Genomic DNA, 15185 nt, shown 5'->3' with positions numbered 1-15185 from the left:
GTTTGCAGCACATCACAAACACTCTACAGGCAGAGTGCATATCTTACTCACAAGGAGCAAACTTTGATATTGGACAAATATGAATAAGTTAAACACGTAATCCAAGCTGAACAGTTGCAGCTTCCAAACACAGGAAGGACGGTCCACAAAAACCACTGACACTGTGAATGCTTAGGCCTCAAGTAGATCTGACTATAATAAGATTTGTATATTGCATTAAATGAATGTGTTGCTCGGAGTAAGGCAACGCAAACTAAGGGGAAATAAATACAACAATTACAAGACTCCAGTGCTTCAATCTCTGTTGTGGGATGATGTCAGTGTACAAATATACTATAGTGAAATGGAGGAAAAAATGAAATGAAGAAGACAGGATGGGTTTGGAGGAGGAGGAGTGCATCCTGCCGAGGAGTTGCAGGACAATACAGACTGTAAGTGCACGACTCCGCTCCATAAAAGTCGTTAGGGAAAGCCAAAGGTGCCAAAGACCCTGTCAGGATCCGTGCACCAAGCTCCACAGGATCCTCTACGGCAGTGATGCTGTTTTCCAAGAGAGCTGACTGGTCAGTAGGAGGTACTTTTGCACCTGTTGATCTGTTATCTCGAACATAACGGAGCCGGTTAGATGTGCAACATAATGTTACAATGGCGACTTGAACTACCATCATAATCCTGAAAACCTGAAGTTACCTCACTAGTCAGTCATGACAGTTCAGGCTTCAGCTCACATCGCTCCATCAAAACCACAGCATGGCACAGCATCGAGTGGTAAGTTGATAAGACACTGAGATTAAATCATTTTAAGGTGTTAGTTTAGTTGTTAAGTTCTGCTTCAAGGCAACAGTCATTCACAGGATTTTTGCATCGCTGTGATGAAGTATCTTGATTCATCATTTAATAAATCTGCTGTAAAAGACAGAACAGCTCTCTCCGCTCTGGCTGTTTCATCTGTACTTTAAACATGGAATTCAGAGAAAATTCCCTAAACCATGACATGTACAGTATATACAGTAAGTACAGTTCCTTTGCAGTGTGAAAGCCTGGCTTACTGGGGTGTAATGGCTTATTCAGACTTCCTGATAACTGCTTTTTATTGTGTCCAAGTTGGACTGTTTAAAACCGTTATGAGAAATAGAACTTTCCTTTACCTCATTTAGCTGGGATATGGAGAAAATGTAAATAATATGCAGTAACTTGTGTCTTTTTTGTATTTTGGCTGTTTTTTATAGCAATTAGAGCATCACTGTGTTCTCGTCCAGCTAATGATGCAGAGAATTTGGCCGCTGGCAGCCTGATGGGACGGTAAAAGGCCAAGTTTGAGTGACTTATTCTTTCTCCATCCCATCTCCTCCCCATCTCTCATCTCATGTGATCACTGAGCCACATCTCTGCCTTATTAGTAACGTCCATCTAACTTTCTCTGACCTGCTATTTCAATCTCTGTCCACACACAGACGAGCCTGCTGCTTATATACACTGGCGTCAGGACTCACTCACGCACATTAATATGTGTGCACACGACAAAGACAGGGAAGCACACGCACACACACACACACACACACACACACACATGCACTTGCAGACACACAGACCGACACACTCCCCTACTCACCAGCAATTTGTTGCCTGTGACATCACATTGTGTGTTAAAGCCGTACTGGCACCGGGCTGCAGCTTCGTTAACTTTCCTCTTTAATGAGCAGTTTAATTGAGCTGTCTAGCAGGCCACCTGTCGGCCCGCAGCCTCATTACCATACTAATGGACTGGGATTGTTGCTGCTCTGACAGCTCGGGCTGCACGGCCCTAACAGGCGCTGAGGAGAGGAAGAGGAGAAAAAGGGGACCGAGGGCCACACTGGAAGAGAGGGATTATCAGAGAGCAGGAGATGAGAGAGAGTGAAATGTGTAAAGGATGAGGCTCGCTATATTCTACATTTTTACTTAATTTCAATAAACGCCATTAAAAGGATCCTAGAAAAAAGTATTTTTTGTGTATTCCAAGTTAGACGATATCTTATTCCTCTCTGTCAGAGACTCACGCTGTTGAATTGAACACACGTGCTGCACTTTAACTTACAGTTCCCTGATGTTTTAGATATATATCAGTCATGTGAATTACACCGAGCACCTTATTTCTCTAAATGCTGATGATTTATTGCTTTTTTATCCAGGATGTCCCTCAGTCTCTTCCCCATCTTCTGAATATATTCACCAGTTGTAGCCAGATCTCCAGGGTATAACGTTAACTGGAGTGTTAATCCACTCATTAATTGCAAACATTGGGGAAAAAAACAACCACACTGCACTTATGACAGAGGTAGAGGCAGATTACAAAGATGGAAGACTCTCCCGTCATCCTTTCCAGTATCAAAGAATCAGCTTACCACCACCTAAAGACCACTGGATAAACCCACTCTTTCACTGGGTTTACATGGGCAATAAAACACTCAGCTGGTGTAAATACTTACCTACCTTTCAGTACCTTGGTCAAATGTATTGTGCCTCATCTCTAAATGGTTTTAGAGGTCAATGGAACAAACATGATCTACTTGAACATTTCACTTAAACAATCAAGACAGAGCGTTTGTCTCAGTCATTATTGAAATAATCTCTGCAAAACTTTGTTTAATTGGTACCTTCACTCTCCCGGTTTTCACAGCAATGATCTCCATCTAGGAAGCCAACTCCATGCAGCTCAGTGAGCTCTTCATGACAACATCCTCCTGTAGGCCTCCATCTTTTCTCAGGCAGATCTCCATCCAACAGCCGTAACCCAGATTGGAAACTAACCTGGCAGAACGTGCAATTATCTTCCAGGAACTCCAACCATCAAGTCATCCACTTTACAGAACATACACAGAACATTACCGTATTTACCGGACTATAGAGCGCATCGGAATATAAGGCGCACCCACTAACTTTTAAAAGAAAAAAATATTTTTACATATATCAGCCGCACCAGACTATAAGCAGCAGAAAAGTCATGAATGTTTTTATTCATCCTCCTCCTGTGCACTGAAACGTTAGCGAAGAAAAATCTATAGATTAGCCGCATCGTTGTATAAGCCGCAGGGTTCAAAGCGTGGGAAAAAAGTAGCAGCTTATAGTCCGGTAAATACGATAATTCATTCAATTATAAATTGCATTAAATGAAAACATTAGCTATACCCATTGCTCTTCATTTTTAGGGCATTTCTTTTTATGGATCCTTCTCAGGTTATCACTATATATATATTCGTCTGTTTGATCTATTTATCCACTTGGAACCCCACTCTTGGAAAAAAAAGGGGGTGTTGCCTTATAATCAAGGTCAATGTTATAAGCAGGTTAAGAGGCCATGTAAATCCTGTATGTGCAACTTGCTCTCACTGCTTAAGAATCCAAACATGCAAATGAGAGCTGCACCAGATCAATTAGACCTGTTAAATACTGGCAGACAGACAGGCCTTTGTCTAATGAATGAATTAGTGAACTAATAATGAATTAGTGCATCATGCATTGCTGTTTATCCGAGCTCCTGTTTATCAGACAGCACCATTGGTTGAGAGTTTGATCTAGCTGTAGTGTCATCAGGAAATATGTGTGAAAGCTCCTCTGACATAATCAGTAAGAAAAGTTTGTCACCACATTTTTCATTTAAATACCAGCCTACCAAGCATTTGCAGAATAACCTTGTAATCTTGACCACACCACTAGATCAATGTAGTAACGTTCTGTGTATAGGAAAAGAAAACACTGCCCACATATTTACATAAAACAAATGAATTAAGTGCTCAGAACAATAGTTTTGGTTCACATGTAATTGTTATATTAATCAAATTAATTTCATTAAATGAATATTTCCTGCTAAAACGCTGCACAGTGTTGTGTTTTATCCTTCACCGTGACGATCTTGAGGTAAACAGTAGAGATACGTTCACATTGCAAAGTAGGCAAACCTCTGTAATGTGTGTGTGCATTAGGTTTCTACTTGATATGTAATGATCACCGTTTTCATGGTCATGCTCGGGAAACTCAAAGCACTTTCGTTAACATCGGAAAAATATGGTGTTCAAAACCAAAACCACAATCTTTCCCTCGCTCAAACCAAAATGTTTGTGTAACTTAAACTTAACAACCTCTTTTTGTTTTGTCCTCTCACCAAACATCCCTGATGGGGTTGACACTGTGTAGTAGATGTCAGTGAGCACCCAGTGTGTGCTTTAGAGTTGGTTTAACCTTAAATACTGAACAGAGAACGCTTCCTTTCTTTCAGCTTTTGGAGGCAATTGATGACTTTACAAAGTACTTGTTATTTAAAATATTAGGGGAGACAAATTTCCAAATTTCTCCCCCATCACTGCAGGGATTACACACATCTAGTCTCCATCTAGACAAGCTGTACAGAAAATGGCTGTGCTCAGCAGTACTTCATTAATTTAGAAATACTACGATGAAAACCCAAATGTTTGAACCACATTCAGTTTAATCTTCAGTCAAAGGTAATTCCTAATTGGGGATTACCTGCTGAATTATCACAATAAACACAAAAAAGCTCAGCTTGAAACTATAATGAGTGCAGAGAGTGAAGCCCACAGGACAAACTCTCCCTTTCTGTGTGGGTTGTGTGTTGCTCGGTGTCTTGATGTGCGCTAATGTGACAGGGGAAAGCTGGCATGAGGTGATCTCAGCACAATGGAGGGAAAGGCACCACACTGGGCCTGCTACTTTGCTCTTTTCCAGGCTCATGTAGCAGAGACAACAAGCTGAGCGAAAGTCAGCTCGAACAGAAGCTGTGTCAGGTCTTCAGCAAAATGAAAGACTGATTCAAGTCAAAATGAGTTTTTAATGTGTCCTCAGAAACCCTGCAGGACTCGCTGAGGAGCGACGTCCACACGTTTTGGCCACTCATTCTATAGATACAGCATTAAACCTAGATTTGGGTCTAATACAGGAAGATAAACTCACGCTGTTAGTGGTGTTGAGCTTCCCAACTAGTGTGTGACATTTCATTTGTTCGTACATCTAATTATCAAGCTTAATTTGTTTTTATTTCGGGACTCCGTTCCAGCCAGCGCGATGGCATAAAAAGATGAAGGCGACAGAAAAGCCGTAGAAACTGAAAGAAAAAGGAGGCCAAATAGGGTGATTATAGTGAAAGGTGGCCGTGGGGATGATGGACAGACTGAGAAGAAGAGAGGTGGGGGTATGGCCGTGGAAGTGAAGCAATAAGCATTCAAGGATCCAGTGAATACACCCCAACTCCACACAGCCACATGCTAATGACCGCCACCATTTAATGTGTCAAATTCACAATTCCCCTCGTTCTTCCCTCTTTCTTTCTCTCTCCACCGTGGGGCTAATTGCTCTGTCCCCTCCTTTTTGACAGAAAGGCTGTTGGTCTGAATTAAAGCCCATATTGTGGCGTCCGTGCCCAACCTGCGACTCCTAAAGCAGGAGCACACACACACACACACACACACACACACACACACACACACACACACACACACACACACACACACACACACACACACACACACACACACACAGCGCTGAACAAATACCAGACCACCTTCCACACGTCTTCAGCTCCAAAATGATGTGTCAAATGTGCTTTTGGACACATGTGGCTTCTTTCTAAAAACTTACTTGCCACATGAAATGCCCAAAACTATAAGTTAAGTCCCATTTCTCCTGTCTGGGATGTACATTCTTACTATAATCTGCTGAGGAGTGGGGTTCACAGTTCCCCTCATTCTTCCTTCTATCTTAGATGTTCTGCAGGTTATATCTGGACACACAATATGCAGGTGCTCTCAAAAACACCATCATCTTTTAGCCTTTATTGAGACGACTGCTTTTGTTTCCACTGCTCTCTGGAAGCTTTGCGGCCGACTTCCTGAAGCCTCATTTTAGCACTACAGAACACAAATTCCAGGTATTGTGCTGTCAACAATGATTGGTCAAGCAGATGTGTCGTCACACCAAACTAGAAACAGAACAACCAAAAAGATGGACACTTGTTGGACAAAACCAAGATGCCCAGATGTCTCTCATTAGGGTTTGTGGAGATGAAGCCATTCAGAGGGAGCTGGAGTCAACTATTAGAAACTAGTTCAGAAGATTTCTCAGCATCTAGCAGAGACGGGGAAGATGCACACAGCCGACTAGTGCAGAGAAACTACTAAAGCCTTGCAAAGCTCGAGGAGGTGATGCTATGGCAATGCTCTGGATGCTAACAACAGACATATAAAATACATTTTATATGAGGAAACCAGCTGACAGAGGAAGTCAGTGGTGACAGAAAATTGTTCTTTCTACTCCTGGTGATACAAGAAAGTACTCGACCAGCCTTTGGAGGTTAACAGCTACACATCAGGCTCAATTAGGGTGTGGAAACGCTGGCTTAACGCAGAAACGAAGAAAAAAAATGGGCCAAGAGTACGCAGATGTCAACAGCACAACTCTGTTTTATGTGTTATTGTCCTGCAACTTCCCTTTTTACTCACATAGAAGGCCCCCCATGATTAGCACTAGAAGAGCCAGCAGCCCCTTGCTGAGTTAAACAAGGTGTCCCATGAGTGTGTGTGAGTGTGTGTGTGTGTGTGTCTGGGGTGAGGATGATCAGAGGAAGGGTCACTGCTGGGGTACAGTGAGGAGGCCACACTTTCTTGGCTTGACGTTAAGGCAGAGCAGTCTGAGCTCTGCTGACCACCTGCCTCCTGATCGGTGGGCTGAACCAAACACACAAAACACAAGAGGCCTGAATAGGCTGCAATTTGTGGGAGGGAGCGTTTCTAATGACCCTGTTAAAAATTTGTAGAAACCTGAGTTGACGTGTGAGTGTGTGTGTGTGTGTGTGTGTGTGTGTGTGTGTTCCTGATCCTCTGTCATAGATTGAGTGAGAACATTTTTAAAAGGGAGGAGATTGTTGTACAGTGAAGACATTTTGTGTGCTTGTGAGGACTGAGAGAAACAACAAGTCAGGACTTTTCTAGAAAGTCAGAAATTGTTCAGAGGGTGGTGACATTTTGTCAAAGTGAGTCAAAGTGAAGGAACCTTTGAGGTTAACAACCTTTTTGAAAGATTTGAAGATTTTCAGAAAAGTTTAGTGAAGATATTTCTTTAGAAAATTACTGTAACTGTGTTTTAGCTTTTAAGTAAGAACATTTTTGCAGGTAAAGACATTCTTAAAAAACGAGGACATGGTCCTCAAAGATTGTTTAACTGTTTAAGAAAATGGTTTAAGTCTTGAATTTAGTTAAGGAATAAAGTGAAGGCTTTGGATAGACTGTGTGTGGACATGTCCACACTTATTTACATACGTAGCTCTGGCTTGTAGTTGCCACTGGCCTGAAAAGACGGGCAGAGATGCCGTTACGGGAGACTGTAACACTGTCAAACACTTCACTGCAGCGTGCTGGAGGAACTGGATCCATGAAGCCTGAAGACTTCACCGCAGAGTCCTGAACTGCAGGTCCAGAGCTGCTGCAGAGTTCTGGACCAATTACGGCTTAATGCTTGCTCCTGTTTTATCATCTGAACTGCGCTTCTGCCACTCTAGCAAAATAGTGTTAATGTCATAATGAGGCCTAAATGGTGGGTGGATGTACAGGGAAGAAACCAGTTTGGAATCCAGCCATGCAGTACACTGTGCCAACAACGTTTTCACTTCAAATGAAAAGGCCAGGAGCAAAACGTTGGAACAAAACATTGCACTGTAGTGTGCTAAAAATGTCTGCTTCCATTCATTCTAGCAGCTGAGTTTCTTATTTGTAGTTGTAATATTAGAAGAATTTCTTAAAGTCAGTAAGTTTAGTCTTTCTAGTACAAATGTTCTGAGTCAGAATCATTGAAGCCTCTTAAAAGCCACCTGTTCAATTCATAGCTTCGCATTCATGAGACACCACATGAGATCAGCAGCATGTTCTCGAACACATACGTCTGAGTCAACACATATGTACGCATAATAAAACATCATAATAATACATGATCATGTACAAACACAGCTGGGTTGAAGATTAGAAATGCTTTAGTTCAATAATAGGAGACAAACCTCGTTCACAAGGAACCTTAAATGTGTCTCTCTGAAGATTTACATGGACCCTTTAAGAGAAACAACCCCTTAACTGGCGTTTAAATTATAAAATAATATGTCTGTATAAGATCATCTGATGCATACGGCAACAATATGTGACACACGTGTGATACGATTTGAAGACAGTTCAGTAGAAGGTCGAGCACAATAAGTGAATTAATGATAAATGATAACTTGATGTTTTGATGTCAGTAATGTGACCCGTGCACAAGACAACATGCCAGCAAAGTTAGCAGAGTCAGTAATGGAATGAAAGAAGGGTCTGATGGGAAGTTAGATGCCAACAAACATCTCGCTAATGCAAAGCGGTGCATGAATTCATGAATTCACAGGAATGTGAAGGTAACAGCGATGGATAACAATGAAAAACATGATGTTTCACTGCTGAGTGCAACAAAGGACGTTCTCTCCTGGACAGAGACTCACACACTGGTCCTGGGAGTCTGAACGTTTTCCTGGTAGTATCGTGAGTAGCACTTTATCTGAGCTTCACATTCAAATACTTACAGAAAGTACTTGATGCCTTCTGTTAATATTTACTGTGTATTTAGGACACAACAGGGGACATTTTATATATTACTATTTATATATTAATATTTTGCAATTATTAATTAATAGATTTGATATTTCTCTGATTATTTCCCCCTGTGCAAACACAGCCTGGTGGCACCTTGGTACCCTCTACTGACAAGATGCCACCGGTGCAGTCAAGTGTGTGGTCCTCATGGCGGCGTCTGCTCGCCGCCTTGTGTGGGTGTGGGTGCGTGTGAAACCAGCGTGCATCTGATCTTTCCTGCATGCCTTTCCCTTTCTCTAGCACGCTCTTGACTCGACGCCGTCTCCGGAGCCTAATCCTCTGATCGGCATGCTGGGAGAGCACCGAGTGGCCTGACTGAGCCGGTGGAGGACGGGGGGCCTGAGGTGACGCCTGGCTCCAGCCACTTTCCCCCCCAGATTGTCTCAGCCATATCTACTGATGCAGTGCACCCTCACCTTATTGTTGGCCATAGGGTGGAGGCACAAGGGAACCCACCACCACCCATCTGTTCCCCTTCCATCCACCTAATGTGACCCCCTCATCCACAGAGCTAAGTAAGGGTGACGAAAGCAAAAGAGAAATCACATTTTATTACATTTTCTGCCCAGACAAGTGACTGATCCTTCGAAAGGCAGATTGTAAATGTAAATGAGGGTGAAAAATAACTTTAATTCCTCTTTCCGTGGTCCGATGTGTCAGGTTCAAGTTACTCACTAGACAAAGACCAGGGTGAATAGAGTGACTCGAGAGACCAGAGGATTGAGGGGAGTTGCTTGGCACACAAACAATTAGCACTCATCCCTGCATAGCTCGCTGTGGCCCCAAATCCCCACATTTGTCCAGACAAATTGACTGGACCCCGGGTCTTGTTTGTCTAGCTCTGCTGGCCGGCTGGAGAGGGCTTGAGGGCAACGGGGAATGCCCCCTCTAAAGAGCACAACTCATGGGAACAGAGCAAATCACGTGTTCTGGTCAGAAAACAAACCCTCCAACACTTTTTAAGACACATTGGTAAAATATATTCATTCATTCTGTGCTTGATCAAACATCTAACTAGTAGTATCTAGTTAGCAGGGCTGCACTGAGCTACAGGACGACAGGAACTGGACTCTGGTGAACTCGTGCAGTGGAGACAGAGAATTGAATTCCACAGCGTCCCAAGTATGGTTGTTATCACGGCAGTCCTGTTAACACATGGCTGGATTAGCCTGTTGGGGGGCCCAGGGGCAAAAATAAGCACTGGGGCCCTATTAATCCTGCGTCCCCACAACCCTACATCTTCTCTGTGACCATGTTTACTATTTTGGAATTTGAAAAGGCAGCAAGTAGGATGTGGTCATTTGATAACACGCAAATTAACACACATTATTACTGTAGGAGCCAGAATCATTGTTTTCCCTTTATTATTAATTTATGTTTTTTGGAGCCAACCCCATCTAGTGGCCGGAGGATGGGGATAAAGGCGAGGCAGACTGTCAGGAAGGTGCAGCCGACCAGAAAGAGATCTGTGCACCAGAGAATCCTGAGTTATCTTTAGCATCCTTCTTTAAAATAGCATCCTCGTTTATGAGTTTTGTGGACATTATTGTGTTAAGAATAAATAGTGCTTTATTCTGAACATTTCATTTATTTGTTTATTCTATACTTTCTCGGTGGACGTTGGTCTTTTGGAGGAGTCAGACGCTTCTGCTCAGCCACCACAGTGGTTATATAGGCGCTGGAATAAGTGACCATGTTTTATGTGATCTGATCAGGGCTAACATGGAGGTGTCTGCTGGGGATATTGTAGACTGGTCTGTGGCCTCCGTTAATTTGGCTCTTTACTCTAATGCTGTGGTTCCCACAGTGGTTGCCACAGCACCCTGGGGTGTCTTGAGGCCCGGCCAAGAGTGCAGCAAGACTTGTCAAATTATAATTAATTCATTATGGATTTTATGATAACATTTGATATTAAGCTATCTATGTTTATGTTGGTTTCTAAATATTATAATGAATGTAAAAAATCACTGTTTAATGACACAACTAACGTCATGACAACTCACAGCTGTCTGCTATTGTGGAAACACAACAGGTTCTAGCATCTAAACCCTCGACACAGTCTGACAGGACAATCTAAAGAAATCTAAAATTGTTAAAACTGACCTGTGGGTTGATGTTTCACAAAAATAAAGACTGGCTTCTGGAATAAAATACAGTATTTCTACACAACCACAACATATAAATAAAATAAATATCTATATGTACTATTGCATAAGCAAATGTAACACCAAAACATATCATTTGCACACCAGTTCAAAATAAAAGCTTTTCCCCATGTACTGAGCTTTTTGCTCTTTCAGAATTATCTCTCCTGCCAGCTTTTCATATAAACTTTGCTGAGCAATACAACAGTGTTCAATACATATTTTGATCATGTTGAAAACCCACAAATAATGTTAAGAGGGCATAAAGGTAAAAATGATTGCATGTTCAGATAACAAACCTGCTTCCTCCTGCTGCAGGAAGAACCATTTTCAGTTTCTAATGCAGGCGTGACAAACATGTAAACTAACATGAGATGTGATCATCTGTGTGCATCGGAGATTGCAGACAGTAGCTGCTTATAACAATGCCTTGTGCATAAATCTCCATAAAGACTAACTTAAGTGTCTTTAAAAAGTGTTTTCATATTGCATATTGCATATTCTATGTGTACATTATATATACATAGATGCATGGATACATAAATAAATATATATATATATTCTATGCATATGTACATAGATATTTTATTCTATTTTAGCATCTATTCTATGCTATGTTATATTCAAATTAACAATCTCCACTTAATTTAGTATCTGCTTGAATGCAAAAACACAAATCATTTATTTTTCTATATAATTATAAATAAATTCAGGCAGTAAGGGGTTAAAAAAAAACACTTTGAATGGAGAGTTTCACATTATTCTGCACTGCTTATATTAGACTGCCATCTAGTGTTCACCTGGGAACATTTCTGTTCAGGTTTGATGAGCCTGATGTCCACCAGGAGGCCTCTAAAGCCTCAGACCAGCAAAGACTCAATCACCTGTAGTCCTCAGTGTCAGATCTCCGACTGAGGACCTCAGTTTGTGATCCAGCTCTCAGGGCAATGACACGAAAAGACCAAACACAACAATGTGTCAGTCAGAACTGCTCAGCTTCCCCGTCTGTGGAGCTCAGCCTCAAACACATTGTGTCCTAAAACAGATGTAGATATTTAAGAGACTCTTCAGTTTATAGTTTTGTAGATACGTTGAAGATAAACGCTGGTTTTGTTGGGGACTATTTTCAGCAGAGGATTAATACACATTCGGTTCTCGAGTGAGAATTTCTGGCAGCAGTGAAATGGTACAATACTCATTAGTACTGTGGATCCAGTCATTGTTGATCTCGGTTGCTTCATTAGATTTGTTGATTAGGAGAAAAAAACAGAAGCACATCTCATTCACCTCCTAAAACCCTGTGAGGAAACACACCTGTAGCACAGCGCTAACTCTCACAGCTGCTGGAATAACCAGAAGTAGCATCCTGGATTCACACAAAGTATCACAGGGCTCAGAATAACGTGGTTATACAGAGTCCCATCTGTGGAAATATATTCGGAGAAACGGGAGGCTTTCATTCTATTTTCTAACAGCAGAGAAATACTGCAGGTGGCAAATCAAACGCACCTTCCAGACGCAGATGTCTGAGCCGGATGAGTGGAAAGAACAAAAGGAGGTTCTGTTACTGCAGTGATGCTGTGGCTGGTTGGACTTCTTCAGCTCCCTGGAAGGAGAAACATATTTTTGGTTGAAAGGGAAAGTTCATCAGTTTGGAAAATCTGCTTATTGGCAAAGCAGGACGTTGAGTCTTTGTGCAGCACCTGAAGGCAGCTTTGAGTTTCACCATTTCATGTTGGGACTCATAACTTTCCTGAAGCTTTTATGGTTGTTGGCCTGAAGGTTCATGAACCAGATCACTGGTTTTTGAAGGACAGGCCTAAAGCTAACACTCCCAGAGACACATCAGCATTTACAAAAACATTATTCAACAACATTAATAGATAAAGTTTAACTCCAGCTGGCTTTAATAGTTGAGTCAGTTGTTTTATTCTCTCTTCTTTGAGGACCTGACCTGAGACCCGCCTCTGTGTCTTCCCGCCCTCTCACCTTATCTCCGGCCTGTCTGCCTGCAGCTCATTAACATGATCCTGCAGCTGCACAGCTGGAGCTCCTGCAGATGAACCGTCCTGAGCGCGTCGGACGCAGCGTTGCAGGTGAGGCACCGACGGGCTGAGGTGGATCCGACATGGGGCCAAACGTGGCTCCTGTGCTGCTGCTGCTGCTGCTGTGCTCCCTCGGCGTGCGTGCTCTGTCCCGTGTGGAGGAGATGAAGAGCCAGGAGCGGCTCTTCCTCGGCTCCCTGGGGCTCTCCGGGCGGCCCCGGCCCGCAGGGAGCCACCAGCCGCGGCGCCACGTCCCCTCCGCCCTGTGGACGATGTTCCGGAGGTCAGGAAGCATCCAGGCCCAGGAGAGCGACCCCTGCACGGTGTCAGAGTACGGAGTCCGCGGCAACATCATCCGATACGTGCAAGACCAAGGTGGGCAGACTGAGACCTGAAATTAAAGGCCTAACTTAACTAAATATTTTCATTAATTATGCATGAGAAACTTTTCTGAGTGTCTTACAAGAAAGTTTAAAGAAACACCTAAAAACTGTTGCTGGCAAACTACTAACTTTAAACGTTAGGTTTGTATTTAACTACTACATCCAGTGCACAAAGCATAATATTACACTTTGGACAAAGTTGCATCAATATTGTGTGTGAAACTGCCCAGTATATCACCAGCATGGACCGCTTAAAGTGTAACTACAACAACCTTGTAGTTATTTTTGCATTCAGTGTGACGATTCTGTTCAGAGTAAACTAAATAGGTTTAGTATTTGTCATGTTCATAGCCCTAATCGTCCATCTTATTTCGCCAGTAATGATCAATGGCTTTAGGCCTGAACCACAAAAAGCACATTTGTTTTAGCCATAAAAAGTGTAAGTATACAGTGAGAACTTGTGTCTTAGTTCTGTACTCATCTGCGAGGCTTGGCACATCATGAAGAAGCAGGTTCAGGCAGAAAAAGTAATGAGAACAAATGTGCACATGAGTGTGAGAGAATATCCACCGTTTATTGATCAAAGTGTTGTTCAGTGACATGGAGGAACAGTACAAATAGTTTTTGTATTTCAAAACAGGTAATAAGAGCCTTCGACAGACAAATCATACTATGTGCTGCTAAAAATGCAGAGGGAGTATAAAGAGAGTTATCTTGCAGTCAATAAAAAGTCTAAATAACCTGTGATGTTAAAAAGCTTCTGTCCCTGCTGCTGTGTTTCTGCAGGCAGACTCCTGTCCGGCCGGAGCAGCGGCTGCCAGGCCTGTCTGGAGAAGCAGCTTTTCTTCAACATGTCCGTCCTGCAGCCTGTGGAGCTGCTGTCTCTGGCTCAGCTGGAGATCAAGTTCCACTGGAAGCCCTTCAGATCTGCAGAGCTCCTGCAGGGGCCCCGGGCCCTTGGCGTGTCTCTGTATAAAGTCATTCAAGCCACGCTGAGGGGGGCCAATCCCCAGGCCAGCCGCAGACTCCTGCTGTCCCAGTCGGTCCAGCTGCAGCCCGATCCCACCTCCATCACCATGGACCTCACCTCGCTGGCAGAGAGCTGGCGCAAACCGGGACGCAACTACGGTTTGGTTTTAGAGCTGCTGCCCTTCAGCGCAGATCCAGAGGAGCTTCTTCCTTTTCACCCGGGGAACTCCCTGACTCTGGAACCGGCCTTCGCCCTGCCGCTGATCCAGGCCTCGCTGGTCGCTGTGTCCCTCAACCCCCACCAGTGTCGCTCCAGACAGAAACGAAGCACCGTCCACGTCCCCGTGACGCCCAGCAACGTGTGCAAGGCCCGCCGTCTCTACATCGACTTCAAAGACGTGGGCTGGCAGGACTGGATCATCGCTCCGCAGGGCTACATGGCCAACTACTGCCACGGCGAGTGTCCATTCCCGCTCAGCGAGAGTCTGAACGGCACCAATCACGCCATCCTGCAGACCCTGGTGCACTCCCTGGACCCCCACGGCACGCCACAACCCTGCTGCGTCCCCATCCGCCTCTCCCCAATCTCCATGCTCTACTACGACAACAACGACAACGTGGTGCTGCGACATTACCAGGACATGGTGGTGGACGAGTGCGGGTGTCGATGAGGTTTGTGGACACTTCTGATTGGCTGCTGTCTGTCAAATATCCACCAGTTCCTCTTTTAAGCTTCTTGGTCCAAAGTTCAGAGTCTCTCAATGTGACTTAATGCTGTTTGTTTGTCAGAAATTAGGTTTTCAAAACAATGTTCTATGCAGTCAGTAATTTTATAGAATTTAAAATTTGTATTTCTTCTAACAGAGATTCAGAAATCTTTTAATATGAAGGCTGATGTCAATAAAAATGAAAATAAAAGCCACACCGGAGGACTGAACTAGGACAAGTTTTCTGGAGTTTCTGAGTTTGATGGAGCTTTCTTTGCTC

At 43.3% G+C, this 15185-nt stretch overlaps 1 protein-coding gene across 1 annotated transcript; it reads left to right on the top strand.

Annotated features, from left to right (window-relative positions):
- Positions 1–12929: 12929 nt before the first annotated feature.
- On the top strand, positions 12930–14869 carry gdf3 (growth differentiation factor 3). Its single transcript, XM_070838615.1, has 2 exons — positions 12930–13221; positions 14016–14869. Exons 1-2 carry the CDS (start codon positions 12930–12932, stop codon positions 14867–14869), a joined length of 1146 nt encoding a protein of 381 aa, XP_070694716.1.
- The last annotated feature ends 316 nt before the right edge of the window (positions 14870–15185 follow it).

The sequence above is a fragment of the Pempheris klunzingeri genome, chromosome 10 (genome assembly GCF_042242105.1).
Source record: "Pempheris klunzingeri isolate RE-2024b chromosome 10, fPemKlu1.hap1, whole genome shotgun sequence".
Lineage (NCBI taxonomy): Eukaryota > Metazoa > Chordata > Actinopteri > Acropomatiformes > Pempheridae > Pempheris > Pempheris klunzingeri.
Note: the sequence above shows the minus strand (reverse complement) of the source record. Positions and strands in the feature narration are given on the sequence as shown.